General features: G+C 34.9%; 1 protein-coding gene across 9 annotated transcripts in view; it reads right to left on the bottom strand.

Annotated features, from left to right (window-relative positions):
• The window catches only part of PPP4R4 (protein phosphatase 4 regulatory subunit 4), a 105,887-nt gene that overhangs the window by 49,478 nt on the left and 31,868 nt on the right, over positions 1 to 24,541 (bottom strand). For 5 of the 9 annotated variants that reach the window (XM_007987687.3, XM_007987691.3, XM_073011284.1 and 2 more), the window contains 2 exons: positions 21,384 to 21,486; positions 284 to 431 (listed from right to left, as the gene is read on the bottom strand). In XM_007987687.3, the coding sequence (XP_007985878.2) occupies positions 284 to 431; positions 21,384 to 21,486 (251 nt within the window). Of the gene's footprint in view, positions 1 to 283; positions 432 to 3,173; positions 3,535 to 3,641; positions 3,746 to 21,383; positions 21,487 to 24,541 lie in introns of those variants that run through there. The other 4 variants (XM_037984438.2, XM_007987692.3, XM_037984439.2 and 1 more) reach the window with 4 other exon arrangements.

The raw sequence follows: 24,541 nt of genomic DNA, 5'->3' as shown, positions 1-24,541 counted from the left end.
TTTATTGTACAAACTATAAACATGACTGCTAGAAAAAGAAAAAAACTAAGAAGAAAGTATAAATCATAAGATGAATTAATGGATCTTCAGTTTCCAAGGATATTAAATTTTGTGGGTTTTATAAGAAGACAGCCATAGCTATTTTAAGTCATTCCACTGCTCAACTCCGAGGCACCATGGCCTTACTCAGTTATCCTCAGCAGGCTAACAGTATTTATATAATATCATGGTCATATACAAGAAACAATAAACAAGTATATAATTAAGCATGCTGGCCCCTGACCTGTGTCCCTGTGCTCCAGATGCAGGAGAATGACTTGGAGGAATGAGTGGGTATATGAATGAATTGACACTGATTCGTCCTGCAGAATGGTCAGAAATGACACCGCAGCCGTTAACTGCATTTCCACTCCCGCAACATGCAGGGCTTCCTGTATAATCAGAAAGAGTTTTCTATTTACATAGATGAGAGATCACAAATTGTAATTTTTAAAAATCCAAGGTTATAGAAACTAAATAGTCATATTCCATAAAATTAGATATATGACCTTTAAGGATATGTACTTATTACTTTATTTAAGAGAACTATATTAATCTGCTCCTGATCATTTAACTTATTAGACTACACAAAATTTAAGTGTCTTAGGATTTTATAAGATAAAGTAACTTTCCATCACTTTATTGAATAAAAAATATAAACAGTACATAAACCTTTAAGCAACAGAGTAGAAACTTTTGATAGATTTTAATTTCTGTTTTCCTGTTTGGATTGTGACAGTTTGACATCCTGCCTAGAACAATGTCAAAGCTCAGACAATCACATGTGTTTCCATTATTTGTATTTGTGTTTCAAAAAATAAACATCATACATTCTACTATTAAAAATACACTTGAGTATGCAAATATATTTCCCCTTTAAACAACTGAAGAGAACATAAATTACCATGAAGTAAACTGTTTTCAAAAGAAATTTTCTTAAGAATATGCTTCAAAAATTAATTATATTCATAGCCATCTCCATTTACCATTTAAAGAATTTTAAAATGTATATCCAAAATTAAAACCTACATTATAGTATGCTTTCAACACACCAAAAGGTCAAAAAAACTATCTTTCTACATAAGCCTCAAAGATATTACCTATACCTCTCTATGAGAGAGAGAGAGCGTGAGTGTGTGTGTGTGTGTGTGTGTAATGTAAAGGCAACTAGAAGTATTACTTGTTTAATCAATTATGGCAATAATGAAAATTTCACTTTTATGCCTATTTTATAATATAATAAAGTCAGTAGAACCTGGAACTTAGTCATAAAACAAAGTTTCATATCAGTGATCTTAGGAATATTAATCCTTCTGCATTATTTCCTAATCAATAAAATGTGAATTATAGCAACATCTTCATGGAGATTTAAATCATTTAAATAGAACTTTTATGATTTATCAACTTGTGCAAAATGAACATTTAAATAATTACCATTGTATATCCACTGTCTTCTGTCTACATTATCCTTGGATATCTAGTTGGAATCTCATTTGCTCACACCTTTACTGATCTCTCCCTAAAACCTGCTCCTCCTGTAATCTTCCTCATCCTGATAAATAGTAAATGACATCTCTGCCCTTCCAGCTGCTCAGCCCAAAAAGTATGGGGTCATCCTTAACTCCTCTCAATCCCTCACTCCCCACAGTCAAAAGGCCAATAAATCCTGAAGGGTCTACCTTCAAAACAGATCCAGAATCTGAACACTAGTCACCTCTCCTGTTGCCACCCTAGTCCAAGTCACCATCTTCTCCAGCCTCAATTACTCAAAAAACCTTTAATCAGTCCCTGATTCCATCACTGTCCCTCTATTATCCATTCTCTACACTGTAGCCTAAGGAATTATTTTAAGAAATCAGTCAAATAATGTCACTTTTCTGCTCAAAACTCTCCAATGGGCTTCCATCTCACTCAAAGGAAAGGTCAAAGTCCTTTTAATGACTTACAGTATGTGTTCTCAGTTCCCCTTTTCCTGGATTTCCATATAGCTGGCTCCCCTACCTCTTTCAAGCCTCTACTCAAATACTACCTTTTCAATGAGGCCTTCCCTGATGACCCTACTTCGAGTTGAGTTCATCTCCTTACCCCAGCTCTCACTACCCACCTTTACCAGTTTATTCATTACTATCATCCAATATACAACATGGTTATTTGTTTATGGCCTATCTTTCACAACTGGACCAAAAGCTTCATGTATCCCCATCTCGTAGCACACAGCAGGCATTCAGTAAGCAGCTGCTGGGTGACTAAATATCTCTTACCCTCTCACCTACTCTTTCTGCTCTTGATGCTCTCTCCCTACACACACATTTTGCACATCTTCTAAAAAGTGGCTTCAAGAGATTTTGAGGTGAGTCCTAAAGATTAGGAACTGGCAGAATTAGACAGAAGGCAAAGCAAAAATGGATCACATAGAAATGTATTCTCAATCCTCTTTCTATCATGTCCACACTGCTGTCTTCCACCCTAACATCTCCATAACCATGATTTGGACCTATATATCCAGTCTTCTTGATTTAGCACAGTGGGACACTGCCAGTCATCACAATAGGAGATAACATAGGGATATCTACAGCAGAAGAAACAAAATAGTAAAGCACTTTGATAAAGGCCAGAGAGCTAATAACTGGCAACTCTAACAAACAATTGTCTACCAGATGCCAAAAACACTCCTAAGCACTGAATTCTTACTCACGGACTCTGCACTTCCATTCATCATTTATTAAGGCATGACTTAAAACAATGCTAAGCCTTCATGTCATGGTGTGGAAGATCTGGCAGTGGCATTTCCTGTGGCAAATATCTATGTGCTATGGTTAATTGCCAGAAAACCTACCACATATTAGAGTGGCTGTTTTTGTTTTATTCTAAACTTTTGTATCACACACAAAAACATTATTTTACATGTTTTTTCAACCAAAAGCCAATTACATATCATGAGAGTTCTTGGCTGAGAGAAAGAGGGTAAGAAAGTTAGAGTATAAAGCAGAAGCAGCAATTGGTCTCTGAAATCAATCCTCCCATACCCCTTTCTTTTAGTGTTCCCAAAAGAAACATTTGTTCCACACTAACAATTTTGGGTTTGGAAAACACTTTTAAAAGATTTGATGTGGCCAGTATACATCACTTACAGGTTTCAGAAGGCACAGCTTTTATTTAGAAACAGAAAGGACTTTGCAAAGAAATATTAAAATCAATTGTGAGGGCCACAATGTACATTCCAGTTCACATGAGTCTGTTAAATTCCAAGAGATGCAATTCTGCCCCCTCTTAAAGTCATTAAAGTCCTGGGTTTTGTACGTATGCAAACTTTATACAAAAGAAGAACATGAGAAGCTCTCCAACTTCATATCTTCTTACTGTATTACTTAGTCTTGACTCCCGCAGCAACATTTGCCCCAACTATTTTGCATTTAATTTTCGAAAAATCCTCAAGTCTTATCAGGATTTGGGTTTTTCTCTTGTTGTGCTGACTTCAACATCTGGGACTGTCCACTGTTAAGAAACCAGCACAGACTAAGAGATTTCATCACTGCTAAAAATCAACTGATTTTCTAAACATATTTTTCTGAAACATAATACAATAAGAGTTCAATACTTACCAGTAAGTGTTCTCCTCCACAGAGTCACACCCTCTGGACAAACATACGTGAGATCCATACTCTCTGGATAAATAAGTGTGCATCCTCATGGACCTTGGAAGACACTGAAAAGTAAATTCCTCTATTGCTTAAGTGCATGCCTTAATGCCAGTTACCATTCCTCTTACATTACTATAGTACGGCTGGCATCCCAACTTGAATTCCTCAAAAATGAAATGAGACATTAAGAGTTAATGGTACATTTCCAAGTTTTAAAAACTGTACCCATTCAAGGAAGGAAAGTGTAGTAAACATGTCTGTGTTTAAATTTGCTCTTTAGTTAGCATGAGTGGTGCAAGAAAGCATTTTGTAAAACAACATAATACATTCCTTGCAGGGAGGGAAATAGCTCTGTCTCCAACAAGCCCTTATTATATCCATCAGGAAGATATTTCTCCTTACAATACACAACATAGAAAAGCATTAAATAAATCATCGGCTTACTCCAAAAGAGCAAGTATTTAAGTTTCACAGATTCTGAACAGAATCTTATTGAATAAAACTGAAAAATATATTTATCATGAATAGTGCTAGTAAAAAGTAAAGGAACTCTAAAATTACACAATATCTGTGTATTTTTAGAGATAGTATTGATTATTTTGAAATTGAATAATAGGGACTTCTATATTAAAATAATAAATATCTGGGACATATAAAATATCTGGGGTATTAAAGATTATAAATGTGGGAGCTTTTAGTAATTAACATAATAGTGTAACAGCCCTCTTCATTATAAAATCATATTTATAAAAGACTTTCAAATAGGTTAAATATGAATAATTGAAATATGCCAGGTTCTAAGATACCTTTAATGATTATACCTCATTATTTTCCCTATCCCTGATTGCCACATTCCACCACTAAAATAAAGGGTGTAAAGGACTAGATGAGATCACTGAAAATCAAAATCTGAGCGGGAGAATGAAGTGAAGACAATAAACAGAAATAACAAAGGGAGATATGTTTTACCATTCCTAAGTTTGTATTTCAGTGACTAGCAAGGTTAATGAGGAGGTACACATAAAAATGTCCTTAAGAACTCTTTCCATAAAGGAAATATCAATAGTAAGTATCATGTAACTATTGCAAATATACAATAAAATATGCTGCCATGCAAAATCGTAAGAACACCAAAACAAACAAATCAATATAAAGACCATGGTTTTGCAACTGAGCCTTCTGGCTGCAGTACTCTGCTAAGTCATTTTTAAACGTAATAAATCAGAATCACAGGAATTTCATAATTTAGGCTTAAAATATGTAAATAACCTGCAATTCAAAACTTTGCAAAGAAAGGATGTGCTTTTCAAAGAAATATCTTTTTAATGGATGTTACAGCTATAAAGAACCATTCCTTCCAAATGATTCACTGTAGTAATATTTAATTAATTCAATATTTTTTCCAAAAATTATACACAGTTCTCTTAGAAAAAAAGCAGCCATGGAAAGTCTAGCAAATATCTATAAGCAAGAGGAAATAGGACTTTTTTCCCCCCAAGTCAGTCATAATACTTTCACCTTCTATCCTAATCTCTCTCAAAAGTAGCCCAAAGAAAATCTAATTCTGAAGATAATATCATTTTAATTTCATTCAAGTCCCAGCATCATACTATGTATTCTGGGAAATTGGAAAGAAGCCAAAGATAAGGATCTCTTCATTTGAGTGATTCCTGTTGACTATATACGCTCACTCAAATGCTCAGTTATGTTCAAGGCACTGTGCTGCTAGGTGCTGGAGACCTAGAGACACAGCAATGAGCAGGACTAACAATGTACAGACACTTAACTGCACTAGCAGTAGAGTCTTACTTAACATGATTTCAGGTACTAGATGATTTGAAGCTGGGCTGTCCTCCCCTGCAAAGGACAGTCTATTCAGGATTGCCCTTATTCCTACTGCAGAGGGGCTTACCAGGGACTCTGCAAGGCTGTCAGAGAAGTCACTTAGGCTCTCAGTCCCTCAAGTCCCTCTTCTAGAATCAGCAAATACCCCCAGGCCCAAAGCAGGCCCCAAATTACATGTTCACTTTTCTGGATATTTGTTGTCTCTTCGATCTTGGAAGGGTAATGTTTTACTACCTTGTTACTTTCCATAGGCTTGTATGCAGATGATTTTTATGTTTTGTTCAGCTTTAAAAATTATCCTTGCCAAGAGAGTTGATTAGAGTTACCTATGCTGCCTTTATTGAAAGAGGAAGTTCCCTTTCCCTTTCCTGTTATTATTCCTTCTTGATTTAATCTTAAAATGAGATTAACCCCAACATTTCTATTTATATACCTGCATAGGTTCTCTGTGCACACATACCCCTCTACCATACCCTGTCACTATCTCCACATCCACATAGATCAACTGATTGTTTTCTAACGATACATTAGAAGTAATCAGGAACTTAAAATTAAATATTTTACCAAAACCTTTGTGATATATGTCCTCAATTTACACTTCTAGTTCTTAAGCTTCCTTATTTTCTTGGTATAAAATTATGTTTCCAATAGCAGTTCTCCACTTTTGGTCTTCATTTTCTCTGTAGACAATCTCTTCCACACAAATGACTTTAAATGTAATCTGTATAAATTTTACTTTTTTATTGGCAGACCTGTTCAGAGTATCAGATCTGTATATACAACTCTCTGCAATCTCTACTTCGGATGTCTCAAAGGTGTCTCAAAGGCAACAAGTTCAAAATTGAGCTTATGGTATTTCCTTGGACATCTGGGCCTCCTTCAGTCTCTTGTCCTAATGTGGGCTTTCTCTAGTCTCCTATCTTAGTGTGTGCCACTGTTACCCACCTGGTTTACAAACCAAGATTTCAGGAGTTATCCTTGATACTACTGGTTTTTTATTGCTCATATAGTCCTGGTTTTGTTATCTATTTCTTTAATCCATCCACCTCTCCAACCAGACTACTTCCACCCTAATCCAAGCTATTTTGAAGGTTTGCTCAGGTAAGGGTAACAGATTCCAAGTGATCCTCATCCACTACATCCCTTCCATTCCATCCTACATCACTCTTTTCTGATTCATTTTTGACTTTACAGTCAGCATGAGATTTCAAAGCATTTAAAACTGTAATTTGAATATTCTCTTACATAATGCACCTAAGGATCTGCATAATTTGGGCTTTTTCACTGTCTCAGCAACTCCTCTTGCTTTATGCTCTAGGCACACTGATTTTCTCTCAGTTCTTTGAATCTGCATTCAGTCTGCATGCTTCTGTTTCCTTCTTAATGCTGGGAATGTCTGCTTTCCTATCTCCCCTTATCTTGCCCTTCGTCTAATTATTTCTCTTCATACATGTCAGCTGTCACTTCTCAGCAAAGCCTTCTCTTAACACCCCAGAGGAGATTACCTGTTATTAGGTGCTCTTAGAGCATCTTGTACTTCTCGCTGTTAGCTGTTATTACAATTTTTGGTACAGAATTAACAGTGTAGTTAGAATGTAAGCTCCACCATCCTGCTACTGCTACTATAAACATAATGTCACACCAACAATTTGAAGCCCAGCTTCAAATCATCCAGTACCTGAAATCAGGTTAAGTAAGACTCTACTGCTAGTGCAGTTAGGTGTCTGCCAGAAGAAAACATATTCCTTTCATGAGAAAGATATCATCCTAGGCCTCAAACTATTTCTACAAAAGGTTTGTCAAATACAAGACCAAGCACATAATCAATAATTTCAACACACAGGAGGAGATAATATAATAAGCAGAAACAATACAAAATATACACATACCAAAAGGAGCTCCAGGTACTGGTGCTATATGATACATACATGGTTCAAGAGGATAAAAGATACAATTGAGAATTTCAACAGAGAATTCTCTAAGATATAAAAAACATGGCAGATTTTAAAGAGCTAAGTGGAAATTCTAGACTAGACAAATACAATAATCAAAATAAAAATCAGGTTAGATACAGATGAATTAGTGAGACAGAAGGTGTATTCGAATAAAACACCGATGAATCACAAACAGAAAAAAGGATGGAAATGAAAAAAAGAAGATAAAGGACATGGAAATACTATAAAAATGTCTAATATATATGAAATTGGAGTCTTAGAAGGAGGAGAGAGAGAAGATTAGGCAGAGGCACATGTAAAAAGATATCTGAGAATTTTCCAAAATTGGCCAAAGAAAATAAGCCACAGAGTCAAGAAGCCATAAATATGCCTCCATATTTCTAGAAATCTACAGATACACAGTGTAAAATCCTATGCTAATAAAAACATCTATTTAAAATGCATGTGGAAGACATCTTCAAAAAGACAAAAACAAAGATAATTTGTTACCAGCAGACTTGTACTGAATACTAAAAGGTGTTCTTCAGGCAGAAAAAAAAAAAAAAGATTCCAAATGGAAACACTATAGGTAATAAAAAATGACAGATATGTGGGTAAATCTAAATAGATATTGGTTAGATAAAACAACAATATCTAGGAGACCTGAAATAGATAAATAAAATAGCTAGCAACAATAACATATAAGTCAGAAGAGGATTAAATAGAGAACTGTAAGGTTCTTCTTGTATTATTATCTGGGAAGACAGTAAAAACACCAGTGAAATTTGACTTTGATAATATGTCCTTTTTGTAATGTCTAAGGTCACTAACACAAGAAAAGTAAAAGAGTCTGTAACTTCCAAGCTAACAGAAGAGGGGGAAAGTGGAATAATAAAACTACTTAATCAATTCAAATAAAATAAATAAGAGAAATAGAAACATAGAGCAGTTGGCAAAACAAAAAAGCAAATTGTAAGATGACCTAAGCAATTACATTAAATGTAAATGGGAAAATATTCTAATTAAAATACAGTGTGAGATTGGATTAAAAAATAAAATCCAATCATGTTGTTTACAAAACAAAATCTAAAACATCAGGAGGAGCCACAGAGTGGAAGAAGAAATTTCAACACATAACCAGAATATGTACAGAGCATTATATCACTGAATGGTTATACCACAATTGACTTACCCATCAACGGTTGACTGATACTTGGGCTGTTTCCAGTTTTAGCTATAGCAAGCAAAGCTGCAATGAACATCCATGTATAAGACTTTATATGAAAAGATGCTTCATTTTCTCTGAATCCTTAGGAGTTAAATAGCTGAGTAATATAGTAGATGTATGTTTAAATTTTTGAGAACCTGTTTTCTAAAGTTGTTGCGCCATTTTACATTCCCACCAACAGTGTAAGGGAGTTTGAGTTGCTCCACAATCTTCCACAATACTTTGTATGGTCAATTGTTGTTTTTGGTTTTTTTTTTGTTATTGTTAGTACAGATATTTTAACAAGTGTGTTGGAGACTTACTTGCATTTTCCTAATGACTAATAATGTTGAACATCTTTTCTTATGTTTACTGGCCATCTGCAAATGTTCTTTGGTGAAGCATCTTAAAAATTTTTCCATATTTCTAAAAATTGGGTTGTTTTATTATCGTGTTTTGAGAAGTTCTTTATGTACGCCGAACACATGTACTTTGTCATCTATGTGATTTATACTTTCTCCCATTCTGACTTTTCATTCACTTAATAGTGTCTTCTGAAGAACAGATCTAATTTATCAAATTTTTCTTCTAAGGATCATGCTTCTAGAGTCATATGTAAGAAACTTTTACCTAACCCAAGGTCACAAAGATTTTCTCTTATTGTTTCCTCTAGAAGTTTTAATAATTTCAGTCTTTAACATTTAGGTCTATGATCTATTTTATCTTTTGCATATGGAGCAAGGCATGGATTTATTTTTCAAACTGTTTTAGCATCATGTTTTGAAAAGCCTATCCTCTCTATAATGAATTGCCTTTGCCCCTGTGTCAAAAACAAACTGACAATCTGTGAGGTAGGTGTGAGATTTTTTAAACTTTCTCTATGTCTCATTGATTACTTTATCTGTCTTTACACCAATCATACAGTATTAATTGCTGTGGCTATATATTATGTCTTGAAATCAGGTAATATAAGTCCTCCAATTTTGTTCCTATTTTTCAAAGTTGTTTTGGCTATTCTAGGTCCTTTACAGTCTCATATTAATCTTAGAATTAGTCTGTCATTTCCTACAAAAATCTAACCTACTTGAATTGTGATTATTTTGCATTAAACATATGCATTGATCTGGGGCAAACTGACATATTAACAATATTGAGTCTTCTGATCCATGAATATGATCTACGTTTCAGTTCACTTAGTTCTCTCATTATTTCCTCTCAGAAATGTTCTATAGTTTTCAGTTTATAGATCTCATATAACATTTACCAGATTTATCTCTAAGTATTACATATTTTAATGCTATTTTGATAGTTTAAGAAAAACTTCAATTTCCAATTGTTGGTTGCTGGTTTGTAGAAATGCAATTGATTTTTGTACATTGATATTGTATCCCACAACCTTTCTATACTCGCTTGGAAGTTCCAGTATTTTTCTTTTGTAGGTTTCTACATATGATAATGTTATCTGAGAAAAAAAGACAGCTTTACTTCTTTCTCTGCAATGTGAATGTTTTTTCTTTTTGTTGCCTTACTCTACTGGCTAGAATGTCCAGTATACTGTTACACAAAAGTGGTAAGAGCAGACACATTTGGCCTTTTCCTGATCTTAGGAAAAAGTCTTTCACCTTTAAGTGAACCTGTAGGTTTTTCACAGAGGAAGCTCCCATCTATTCCTAGTTTACTGAGTTGTGGGGTTATTTATTTATTTATTTATTTATGAGATGGAGTCTCGCTCTGTCACCCAGGCTGGAATGCAGTGGCACAATCTCGGCTCACTGCAACCTCCGCCTCCCGGGTTCAAGCCATTCTCCTGCCTCAGCTTCCCAAGTAGCTGGGATTACAGATGCCCACCACCATGCCCAGCTAATTTCTCTATTTTTAGTAGAGACAGGGTTTCACCATGTTGGCCAGGCTGGTCTCGACTCCTGACCTCATGATCTACCTGCCTCGGCCTCCCAAAGTGCTGGGATCACAAGCAAAAGCCACCACAACAGGCCTGATTTTAAGACACGGTCTCACTATCTTGCCTAGACTAGACTCAAACTGCTGGGCTCAAGAGATCCTCCTGCCTCAGCCTCCTAATAACTGGGATTACAGGTGTGCATCATCACACCAGGCTAAGATTTTTTTTCCAGAAATAGTTGTTGGATTTTGTCATATACTTTTTCTAAATCTACTGAGATTAGATGGTGGTGTTCCTTTTTTAGTTTTCTGATAAGATGGTTTATACTGATTAGTTTTTAAATTTTGAAACAATCTTGAATTCCTGAGATAAACTCTGACTAGTCATAATGTATTATTATGCTTTTGATATATTGTTGGATTTGATTTCTCATATTTTGGGTGTTTGCATCTACACTCATGAGTATATATACATCAGGGTAATGTTTGGCCTGAAAGTTTATCAGGAAGTTCTTACCTCCTCCTTTATTTTCTGAATGAATTTGTGTAGAATTGTTATTTCTTTTACATTTACCCTAATTTTTACCATTTCCAGTGCTCTTCATTTATTCATGTAAATCAATTTCCATCTGGTATCACGTTACTCTCACCTAAAGAATTTCCTTTACAACCGAGTGCGGTAGCTCACACCTGTAATCCCAGCACTTTTGGGGGTGGATCATCTGAGGTCAGGAGTTCAAGACCAGCCTAGCCAACATGGTGAAACCCTGTTGCTACTAGAAATATAAAAATTAGCTGGGCATGGCAGCAGGTGCCTGCACCTGTTCCCAGCTACCTGGGAAGCTAACGCAGGAGAACTGCTTGAACCTGGAAGGCAGAGGTTACAGTGAGCCAAGATCATGCCATTGCACTCTAGCCTGGGCAGCAAGAGTAAAACTCCATTTAAAAAAAAAAAAAAAAAAAAAAAAATTTCCTTTACCATTTCTTGCGGTATAGATTTGATATAATTAATTCTTTCAATTTCTGTTTATCTAAAAAAGCTACTTTGTCTTCATCCTGGAAAGATATTTTAACTGGGTATATATTTCAGTTGACTTTTTAATTTTTGCTTTTCACTTTCAGTACTTTTAATATGATATTCTTTTGTCCTCTAGACTACATAGTTTCTGATCAGAAGTCTGTTCAATTGTCACCTTCGTCTCTGGCTACTTCCAAGATTATCCCTTTTTTATTTTCAGCAGTTTATGACGTGTCTAGGGGAGAGGGTGTGTGTGTGTGTGTGCACGCGCACGTGCGCTCCCATGCATTTACTCTGCTTGGAGTCCTCTGGTCTTCTTAGATCTATGCTTTGTCCTGGCTAGTATTTCTTTAAATAATTCTTCCTTCTCGTTTCTCTTTTCTCGTTCTGAGATGCCGATCGCACATATATTAGATCTTTTTATGCTGTCTCAAAGCCATTGGATGTTCTCTTCTAATTTTTCACTCTTTTCTATCTCTATGTTTCAGTTTGGATAATTTCTATTTTCTATCTCTATGTTTCAGTTTAGATAATTTCTATTTTCAAGTTCATGGATTCTTTCACCAGACATGTTCAAACTGCTGATAAGTCCATTGAAGAAATGCTTCATCTTAGATATCATTTTTATTTCTAGCATTTTTTTCTTTTTCTTTTTTTTTGAGACAGAGTTTCGCTCTTGTTGCCTAAGCTAGACTGCAATGGCGTGATCTCTACTCACTGCAACCTCCGCCTCCCGGGTTCAAGTGATTCTCCTGCCTCAGCCTCCTGAGTAGCTGGGATTACAGGGATGCACCACCACGCCCGGATAATTTTGTATTTTCAGTAGAGACGGGGTTTCTCCATGTTGGTCAGGCTGGTCTCGAACTCCTGACCTCAGGTGATCCGCCCGCCTCGGTCTCCCAAAGTGCTGGGATTACAGGCATGAGCTACCACACCTGCCTATTTCTAGCATTTTCATTTGATTATTTTATAGATCCTCTCTCTGTTGAAATGCCCTATACATCCAGGCATGTTGTTTTTTCAGTGGATATTTTATCATATAAATCACAGTTACTTTAAATTCCCTAATATTTCCAATATCTGGGTCTTCTCTGACACTAGACCTGTTGTTGTTTTATGTTTTGGTAAGTTTCCTTATTTTGTGTGCCCAGAAATTTTTGATTTTGAAATGTTGAATGCTGGATATTCAGTGACAATAGAGGTAATAGTATTTATGCTCAGAAATGAACATTCCTCCTCTGCTAAGCTGTTAAGTACAGGGGGCTGAATAGTAAGTCTAGTTAGCAATGGAGCTGGGTTTGAGGATTTTTGTTGCTATGGCAATCACAGCACCACAGGTTTCAAACCTCCAATAGTGGGCCACTATTACCTTTTGTTTAACGTGCAGCCTCAGATGCCAAAGGGTTTTCCTCAGTGTTCCTGCTCCACCCTCAGTTTTCAGCAGGGGGTCTCTCTCCACACTCTTGTCCCTTCTCTAGAAGGACAACTGTTGCTTGTTACTACACACTAGGTTAATGGTGGATGTAGAGGATTCTCAGATATCTTGGTCCAGCCTCATCTTGGGCAGGGTCTTTGAGCCTGGGCCTCAGGAATGTAACTTTTTCAGCGTTCCTGTCCTATAACTTTGTATCTTGGGGTGTGGGAGGGGAACCTTTGCCAGGGTCAAGTTTCTTGCCCTATCCCCACTGGTGGCAGACCTCTGCTTTTTATCAGTGCAGGGTCCTAGGTCTAACATCTCCTGCCTTCCACACCCAGCCCCTAGTGTCAAAAGGCTTATGCTCCCACCTTTCTCCCAGAAGTAAGTGATCTTTGCATGGTTCTGGAGGAGTGAGGGTTTTCTACCTCTCTTCCAGAGGCAAGTGGGTTTTGCTCCTACCACACCCACTGAAGCAATGGCACTTCACCTGGGCTGCAGAAGCAGGGAAGTTCACTGCTTCTCCCTCCGCAGCTTAGACTTTTGCTTCATAAAGGAGAAGGTTTTCAGAACATGGGCAGAGTTGGCTCCTGTCCCTCAGCAGCAGCTCATCAGTACCAAACCTTTATCATCAAGAGAGATGCTCTCCAATCTCCTGCCTTGTCCCCCAGTCTATCTCACAGAGCAAACAGTGGAGACGTATGGAAAAGAGCTTGCAAATGGATGCAAAGCTCCTCTGTGTCTAACCTACAAGTTATCCTAAACACATAAACTGTGCTAGCCCACAGCCACCCTTTAAAAATTTGTTAAGATCTTAGCTGATACTGCTAACTACTTTATGTGGTGGGCACCTCTTCTTCCTATGCTCTACCAAGTCAGTGTTCCTCCATCCCATCTATCCTCAGAGGGGTTTGTTACTCTTGTGAATTCAGCTCACTTGGCTGCCTTATGACCAGCTCTGATGTGCTCAAGAAGTTATGACTGTGTGGATTTTGGGGATAACCTACTGTTATTAGAATGAAAGTGATGTTCTCTTGCAGCTTTCCATATCCTAAATGGAAGTGAAACGGATTGCTTTGTTTTTGAGCCCTAGTATCATTCCTTACTCCCTTACAAGCTTACACATTTAAAATAATTTCAGAAACTTCTGTTCGTTTTTATTGCAGATAGGGTAAAAATAACAAATGACTGAATGACTAAGAAGCATATGTGAAAACACTGGTGTCCACTAAGAATTTACTCAAAGGCATTATTTTTAGGTCTATAAGGAATACCAGTTAATATAACTCTATATACACAGAAAAACTATATACTCAGTAAACGTTTCATAGAACTTTAATTATCATTGTGAAGTAATCAGTAATGTCAACCTATTTTGTCCTTAAATACACATAGATATATATGTAAAAAGAAAAAGTATAAAATACATTATTCTCAAAAGGCATAGCATTAAATGTACTTTTATTTTTTAAGCTGTAAACCATAGAACAGTTTGTATCAATCTGTTCATCTCTAATTCCTTTCATTAATACTCTTTTTTCTGAGTGAAATAGAAAAATAAGTTATATAATTTTATGTTTCCTAAACCACAAGACCTCTTAATTCTGACCCTGATGATTATCTTCTATCAACCTTACATTACAGGAATTATTTCACTTTCTTACTTACATTCCTTCCTATCAGTGTCCCCAAATGTTTAGCCTGTCTACAGAATATATATTGTGGGACTTTTATGATCTGTAAGGGTCTGGAACATCATGATCTGCTCATTATGCTTATCTCAGAACACATCATCTTTAGTGAGGAAGACAGATGCCTGTTTTCTTAGCTGCAAACCAAATAAGAAAGCAGTCTGGATCATTTGTTTATGCTCTTTAATTCCTTTAGTCAAGACTATTTCTTTTCCTTGGTGAACTGTAAGAATAAATTATATACTTTCATGCTTCCTAGAAATCTCCCAACTAAATATTCACAAACACTGAATTTTTTAAGCCGAGATTTTCCCAACTGTAAAATGAGTATAAATACATCACATGGAGTTGTTAGGAAGATTTTTTTAAGGATATATCTAAAGCATTAAGCACAGCACCTGGCCCACAGTAAGTGTTCCACACATTATTACAGCTTGAGTATCCCTTATCCCAAATGCTTGTAAGCTGAAGTGTTTCAGATTTTGAATGTTTTGGGATTTTGGAATATTTGCATATTCATAATGAAATATCTTGGGGATAGGACCCAAGTCTAAATATGAAATTCATTTGTTTCATATACATCTTATACACATAGGCTGAATGTAATTTTATACAACATTTTAAATAATTTCATGCATGAAACTAAGTTTTGACTGCATTTTGACTTTAACTGCACTTCATCACATGAGGTCAGATGGGGAGTTTTCTACTTGTAGCATCATGTTTATGCTCAAAAAGCTTCAAATTTTGGAGCATTTTGATTTTGGATTTGGAGAACAGGAATGCTCAATCTGGGTTGTTTGTCCACTTAACTATGTTACTTGAAATAGGACTTTTAAAAAAGTAAAGCTTCCTATTTACAAATTTACTTACAAAGTAAATGCTTTCTGTAAAAATTCTAGATGTTTAAAAAACTACCCATATACAGGAGATATAAAATTATATAATAAATAATCAAATTAGGAAAAATTTATTTTTTTTTCTATTATTTCTTTTTCTTTTTTTTTTTTTTTTTGTTTTTGTTTGTTTGTTTGTTTTTTAGAGGCAAGGTCTTGCTATGTTGCCCTAGCTGGAGTGCAGTCAGTAACTATTCACTGCAGCCTCAAACTCCTGAGTCCCAGCCTCCTGAGTAGCTGAGACTAGGGGCATGCATCGAAATAAAAGGAAATCACACTTCACATTGATTATGTCCCTTTTATCCTTTATTATATATTTCCCAAATCCTCTTAAAACCCCCAAAAAGTCTCTCTAGGAACATAAATCAGCATTATATAACATTCTACAGGTATGTGTCAAATTTCCAAACAAATTCTCTTCCTACTTCTTATCCAAGAATACCACCAGTGGATCAGGCCAATGTTCCCTTGGTCTTTCAGGTAGATACTTATATTGTCTCTAAATGTTAAGTTCAATGAACACGCATTTACAAAATTTTTTTGAATGCCTATTATTTGCCAGACACTATTCTAAGTTCTCGGGGTACAGTGAGAAACTAGACTGATACATATTCTGCTCTTATGAAAGAAAGGGAAAAGACTGGCAGATGATGAGGTCACAAAGGTAGATGGGCGTGATTTAAGGACATAGTAGGGAGTTGTATTTTATTTGAAATGAGAAGTTACTTTTATTAGTTTCCTGTGGCTGCTGTAACAAATTACCACAAACTGAGTAGCTTAAAACAACAGCTATTTCTTCTCTCACAGGTCTGGAGGCCAGAATTTCAAAATCAGTATCACCTGGTCAAAATCAAAGTGTTGGCAAGGCCACACTCCACCTAGAGGCTCTGGGGTAGAATCTACTTTTTTCCTCTTTCAGCTTTTGGTGGTTGCTATCATTCCTTGGCTTGTGGCCACATCACTCCAATCTCTACCTCCATCTTCACATTGCATTCTTCTACATGTATGTGTCAACTCTCCTCTGCCTTCTTACAAGGATACATGTGATGACATTTAGACCGCCACCCCAATAATCCAGGATAATCTCCCAATCTCAAGATCCTTAACTATATGTGAAAAGACCCTTTTTCCAAATAAGGTAACATTTACAATTTCTAGGGATTAGGGCCCAATATCTTTTGGGAAGGGCCATGATTCTGCCTACCACACCACTTAAGTAATTTTCATGCAAGAGGGAGACAAGATATGACTGATGCTTTTTAAAAGATCTCTCTGGTTGAGTTTCCTCTAGGAGGCAAAATGGAAGCAACAGAGGCAAAATAGAAGCAACAGATTCAGTGAGGAGGCCGCTGTAGTACAGATAGGAGATGACTAAGGCTTGAGACATTAAATTATACATTTTATATCTGTTACAGTTATGATCAGCTAATGAGTAGTAAAGACTGAGGACTCAGACTTCCTGTTTAAACCTAATTATACCACTTGCAAGCTTTGTGACTTTGAGCAAGTTACTTAACTAAGTTGTTTCTTCCACTGTCAAGTGATCATTATAGAACTGCTATGAGTATTCAGATTAAAATATGTAGAATATCTGACAGAAAACAGTGCCTGACACGTCGTAAGACCTCAATAAATATTTGCTACATTATTTTTATCTGTACCTGGAATTGCTTAATTTCTATTATATAATTTTATGACACATATTATGGTTGCCAAAATGTAAGTGTAAAAACAACTAAATAAAGTTAATAACTCAATAAGTAGAGAGTGTTTTTTGCATTGGATTGTAATGGAATCACCTTTGTTATGTGGTGTAATTATATCACTATTATTCTGAATTTTATAAAAGACCATGGTATAATGTTTTGGATATTTATCTTGCCAATCAAATTCTTTCACTTCTAGATAACGAGAAGTTCAAATCAAATATTGAGGTCTAACAAACATCTAAGATTTCAATTTAATATACTGTGGAAAAAGAATTAAAACTTAATAAAACCACACAAAAACAATTCTTTAACAGATACCCTAGGATTAAATCATGTAACGTGAATATATGGTAATAACTATATTTTAAAATATCTCCACATTTAGGAAATTTAAATTGGAGGTCAAACATTTACTTTCTAAATTCCTAGCTAAATTCAATCTTGAGATGAGTGGCCTAACTGCGCTACCATTCACTGCCCACTTTGCACACAATTTAGAAAATAAACTGAGGAAATACTATGGATTGGCTTAATTCTATTTTTCTTACTTTCTATTTTTCTTCTTTTGTTAGTTATTCTAGACATCAACCTCAATCTGATGGATTGGCTCAATTGTAACACCAACTCTGTTTCTGACATTTTATTTTTAAACATTAAATTCCTTTATCTCTAAAACAGTGAAAATAGCAACCTATTTTTTAAATCACTTTTCAGTTAATCCATTATCATAAGAACAAAATGCAAATGCAATAAAACAAAAATATCACTGATGAAAGTTTATAATACATAAGGCCAGCAAAATCTCCATTACTTTATCTGATATTCTTAAAGGTAAAGACAAGGTAAAAGTGAACTCTAAAAGCTGCATACACTACTGTTATAAACGTGGTAAACATCTTGGTATTAATTAACTTAATGCATAAAATATTTATTGTTCATTTCTTTAAATTATCTAAAAGTAAATTATTCATAAAAGACTAGTATTATCAAGTACACAAATTATTTTCCTTATGAATTCAACAATCAACTATAACTGAAAACCAGCAGAACCATATGCATGGTCAAGCCAGAAATCTGGAAGTCATCTCTCACTTCACAAACCCGATCCATTATAAAGTTCTGCTCATTCTACCTTAACCCATGTTAACTCAGATATGTCCACTGCTCTCTACTGTCTTAATTAGTTGTCCTTATACTAGCTATGAGGCCCAGTACTGAAGCTTCCTAACTATCCCACTGCAATCTATTCTCCATACAATAACCAAAATGATCACTGTGAAATAGAAACACAAGTAAGTCACTGCCTGCTTTAAAGTCTTCAAGGACTTTTCACTGTCCTAAGAATGAAAACCAACGCTTGCATGCTCCGCGTCATCAACCATTTCTCTAACCTCTTCTCAATCACACCCCACCCCATTCAATGGGTCCAAAACACACCTGTCTCTATCTCAGTCCCAACCAGCTCTTTCACCTTAGGGCTATTTACTGCTCTCTCCACCTGAACTACTTGATCCCGACTCTCAAATGGCGCTTCTTTCTATCCCTTCAGTTTTCTGCCCCTCAAAAAGGCATCCCTTGCCATCCCAATGCACAGCAGGTGCCCTCGTTACTTTATTACTTTATCTCATCAACTCGTGTTCTGTACACTCAGACTGCTTATCACAAATGACCATTATACCTTTCTTGGGTGGGGAGGGATTTGCTTGTTTAATGTCTGTTTCTCCATCTAGACTGTAGCCTCCTTGAGGGCAAGTTCCCTATCTTTTGTTCACTTCTGTTTTCCCAGTGCTTAGAACAGTGCCTGCCTTATAAAAGGACTCAGTAAATATTTATGAATGAATGACAATGCCATTATTACTAAATGTTCAAGATCACTTTTTTTAAAAAAAATTGAGAAATCATGGCCAAGCAAAAGTAAACAAAGCAGTTACCCAATATTTTGTCAGCGTTTCATCACTGGAAAGTAAACACTCACAGAAGTGAGGTGGAATTGACAGAGGTGCTAAGCAGGAGTACCAATAAGTCACAACAAAATCTGAATACAATGAATTTAAAATAATATGCACAGAAACACAGATTTTATCATTTGAAATGGGGGTGATTAAATGTTTGGCTGTCTACATTATATATTAAACTATCAATAAAAGTCATTATTATTGGAGTTACCCCCATAAAGCCCTTCTCATTTGCCTTATTCTTCAGCATTTTTACATCAAGTCAGAAGCACAAAATACTCTACTATACTTGTTCTCTCATTGTTTCCCATGGTCACTAGACCTTCCTAATATACAATCTAATCTGGACTCTTCTACCTTTTTGGTATCTCTTTTAAACGGAGTACAGGGCAAGACGATGGTCCTAAATAAATGGTTGCATGTTGATTAGTAAAATAAATGAGTGAAATCATTCAGTTATAAATAAAGGTTTCCTTAGTACATATTCATTAGTATATACTACCTTTGTATCCATTTATTAGTTAATATACTCTGTATTATGGATTAATTTCCATTACTTTTAAAGCTTATTAAAACCATATCTTCTATAACTCAGGCATAACTTATAGTTTCAGAAGATACATTTGATTCTTTGTATAAATATGCTATACATATGAGTGTACTATATTATTTATACACTCCCATGAAATTAAGGTTTTGGGGGAGCTGTTACTTAATTTCCTTTATTGTGAACTCAACAAAAGGATTTTTGCAAAGTAATTTAGAGATGTCTAAAGTTCACTGCTCTCTTTCATCTTCTATTCTTGCATCATGAAACTTTGGACATTTAATATGCTCTCTGTGGACCAAATTTCACCTGCTCAACGCAGAGTGTGCAGCATGCAATATTCTTAGCTATAAATCTAATTTGCTTACTTACATTAACTCTGTAGCCAAGAGGACCTAAATACCTGTTCCTTTCTGCTATTGTTTAACTGGCACTTCCAGGTGTCCTGCTGACAAGTGTAGGTCAGTTAGTATCACAGAAATTGAATGTAAAAATAAACCTGGCCTGTGTGGACCTAATTCCTTTGAAATTATGGCATGATTCTGGGAAAAACAGATACGAAAAAGCTTGATTTATTTTTGAATTACATGCAATGCCAAAATATATATCATCTTAATTCACCATTGTAATCGGTCAAAACGTTCATAGTGCCTGCATAGGTGGGCATCTCATGAAAATAACATGGTATGTCCCTGATCTAAATCACAGTAACTAGAACCATAATACACATGCCTAAAAATAAAACTCAAGGACTCAATAATAACTTCAGTATTTTAAACACATAAATTAAAAATTATGAGAAGAGCTATATCCAAATAAAAAAAAAAGCAAAATCTACCAACCTCTATTAGCAAACATAATCCTCAGTAGTATGGAACCTCACTGACCCCATTAGTAGGTAAATTCTTGGAGGACACACACACTGGTGTCTGTTTTGTTCATTCAAGTTCTTATAAAGAAAAGCACTTTGCATATAAGTACAAATAAATAATTAGTAAATATTTAATAGTTGAAATTATTTAATTTTATATTAATAATCAAATATTAAATAGAAGAAAGAATGTAATAGTAGATCAAACATTTTTGTTCATAGCAGAAAAACTAATTCTGAAGAAATTTATGAAGCAATAAATTACACACACATCTAAAACTGTGATGGCTATAATTCAATCTTTATCTGATGATTCTTCAGAGGTCATCATAGGGTCAATTATTAGGAGTATCAGCTCAATTATATTATCAATGTTATACGAATACTATTAATATAGATTTAAGCCAACAGAATATTAAATACTTTTTTTTTAAGAATAATTAGGAGGTGTTTTTGAGCTACTAAAAACTACCTTTAGTAAAATGTCTCTACTGAGAAAATGACTGAAGAAATTTTACAACTTAAGATCTAGATTTCTCCATTTCCATCAGCTAATTTCCCTAAATATTTTCATTATAATTCAAAATGTATATAATAACACTTCCTCCACTCAAGGTGCAAAAGATCAGCCATCAAAGTTCCAAAATCCTCTTTCAACAACGACAACATGCTACTGGGAAAAATGGGAAACTCCAATCTTATTTCATACCAACTTACTCTGACTTTTGGCAACACTCTCCGAAGCGTCTCAGTGGGATTATGTCGCATCAAAAATGGGAGATTTGCAATCACACTTGTTCCTTGGACATCTTGACCAGCACTTACAAAGAAAACACAAATTTAAAATGTATAATTATAAGCTGAATTCCTCTGCACAGTTATAAAAAGTATGGACTAATTGGAAAAATGACTGCTTTGAATGATAAGCACTCAGACTTCTAAGTTTTAAGCCAGAAATACATCATTTAGATATAAAACTAAAACCAAAACTGAAATTTCATTAAGCAAATCTTATCACAAATACATGAAGATATTAATTATGCCTGTGCTGAAACAAGATTATCTTATTGTTTTAATATGTCTTAAGCCTAAAAGTTTTGAGACTATTACTAAATACATATTTTTTAATTCTACCTCATTTTTTCCTGTGACCTCTCAGTTTGCCATACTTTATAAAAATGTATAAATGGTAACATTTTATTACGGTAAACATTAACAATCACAACAACAGGGAAAGCAATAAAATCAACTACAGCAAAATCATACAACTTTCTCTTGGTACAGTGAAATCACTTGTAAAACTAGATTTGACTCCATGCCAGAAACTTTTTAAAGATACACTCAATACTCTTAAAGATCAGCAGGGTGTATTTACATAATTCCTTTTTAAATTGACATTCATTAAGGAGTTATCAAAATAATCTCAGCAATACTCTAGTGGCCTAAATGCCTTGAAAAAAATGTTCAGATTCTTCCAAAAAAATCATTTCCACAAACAGCAAAAAAACTGTTTTCAAATATAACCACAGTGGCCTAAGTTCTGAAAATACTTGAAATATCCATATATATATGTGGATGGATAGATAGATATCAAAAAGATGCCAATAAACATGGCATCACTTCAGAGGGAAATCCCACCTATTCTTAACTGACACCAATTTAAATATTGATTGCTGATTCCATAATATTTACTTATTGATTAGAATTATTTTACTTATCTCTTCAAATGGATTTGTAGTTATATGTACATAAGACTTTAATACATGTTTTACATAGTTTTTTTAAGTAATATATTTTTGCTTCAGAGTAAGTTCTATTAAAAAGAAACATATTCTGATTCTAAATGAAGCTGCCCTGCCATGAAGAAAGGCTTTTTCTGTTGCAATATGGTCAGCTATGAAATAAAGGACACCGTAATCATTCCACTGTTCTCATCACTCTCTAGGAGAATCCTTTACTAGACAAAATTCAGAAGGAATAGTGAAGGGTGTGAAATAGAGAATCCACGCCAAATGGAGAGAGGGTCAAAAAAAGAGAAATTAAAGTTGCACAGAAAAACACTACTGGTAGTGAACTGAATGGTGGCCCCCTAAAAGGTATGTCTACATCTTAATCCTAGAACCTGTGATTATTGTCTTAATTTTTAAAGAGCTCTTGAGATAAAGAGATTATCCTGGGTTATCCAAACTAGCTAGGCCTTAAATCCAATAGCAAGTGTCCTTAAAAGAGAAACTCACAGAATAAAACATAACAGATGGCCGCTTGACCACAAATGCAGAAATTTGAGCAATACAGTCACAAGTCAGGGAATGGTGACAACCACCAAAAGTTGGAATAGGCAATAATGGATTCTCCTCTAGATCCCTGCTGACATCTTGACTTCAGACTTCTGTTCTCTAGAACTGTGACAGAATAAAATTCTATTATTTTTAAGCCACCTGGTTTGTGGTAACTTGTTACAACAACCAGAGGAAATAAATATACTACACTACTAAAGAACTGAGAGAGAATAATTTGAAAGAAAAAGAAAATGACAATGCCTGGCCCAGGGTAGAGGTTCAATAAATATCTCTTGAAAGTATGAATGAAAAGATGGCTAACTAGATGACAGATGTCAGGAATATTAAATATTGAATGTTCCATAAATTTTATTCACTAATTTACAATTAAGGTAAAAAAGGGTATAATCTCTAATACCTCACAGAGGTGAAAACAAAACTTTTCACAGGAAGGCAAGAAAAAGAAAACAGAAGCAAAAAAAGAACAAATAAAAAATAAAATGATACACTTTAGCCTTAAAATATCAACAATTACATTAAATATAAGTGGTCAAAATATATCAGTTTAAGACAGGAATTGGTAGAGTGGCTTTTAAAAATGATTCGACTATATACTGTCTACAAGAAACTCACTTCAAAAAACAGTATCAGTGGTTGAAAACAATATCAGTGGTTGAAAATAAAGACTGGAAAATAATATATCATACAAATGTGAATCAAAAGAAAGCAGGAGTGGCTATATGAATATCAAGTAAAGTAAATCTCAGAGAAGAGAAAATCACCAGAGACAGACAGGGACACTATAAAATGATAAAAGAGATGAATCCACCAAGAAATAGCAATCCTAAATGTGTATACAACAAACCGAGTTGCAAAATATGTGATGCAAAAACTGATAAGACTGAAAAGAAAAATAGACAAATACACAGGTGCAGCCAGAGATTTCAGAACCCATCTCTCAACAACTGATAGAACTACACAGAGAATCAGCAAAGATATAGAAGAACTCAAGAATACCATCAACCAAGATTTAGTAGACATTTATAGAACACTCTATCCAACAATAGCAGAATACACATTCCATTCAAGTGCCCAAAGAATATATTAATTTAAAAAATTATTTATAATAATTTAAAGAACCTTATTATCTAAAAAGCAGACCTTTCTTTTTCTAAATGAATGTTTTTATATTTCAAGAATAATATTATTTTAGTTGGGACAGTATCCATCACTCATAGGTGGGAACTGAACAATGAGATCACTTGGACTCGGGAAGGGGAACAGCACACACCGGGGCCTATCATGGGGAGGGGGGAGGGGGGAGGGATTGCATTGGGAGTTATACCTTATGTAAATGACGGGTTGATGGGTGCAGCACACCAACATGGCACAAGTATACATATGTAGCAAACCTGCACATTGTGCACATGTACCCTACAACTTGAAGTTTAATAATAAATAAATTATTAAAAAAAAAAAAAAAGAATATATATCAAGACGGACCATAAAACAAACTTCAACAAATTTTTGAAAATTTAAATAATACAGAATTTTCTCTAACCACAATGGAATCAAACTAGAAGTTGGTAAAAGAAA

The sequence above is a fragment of the Chlorocebus sabaeus genome, chromosome 24 (genome assembly GCF_047675955.1).
Source record: "Chlorocebus sabaeus isolate Y175 chromosome 24, mChlSab1.0.hap1, whole genome shotgun sequence".
NCBI classification, from domain to species: Eukaryota; Metazoa; Chordata; class Mammalia; order Primates; family Cercopithecidae; genus Chlorocebus; species Chlorocebus sabaeus.
Note: the sequence above shows the minus strand (reverse complement) of the source record. Positions and strands in the feature narration are given on the sequence as shown.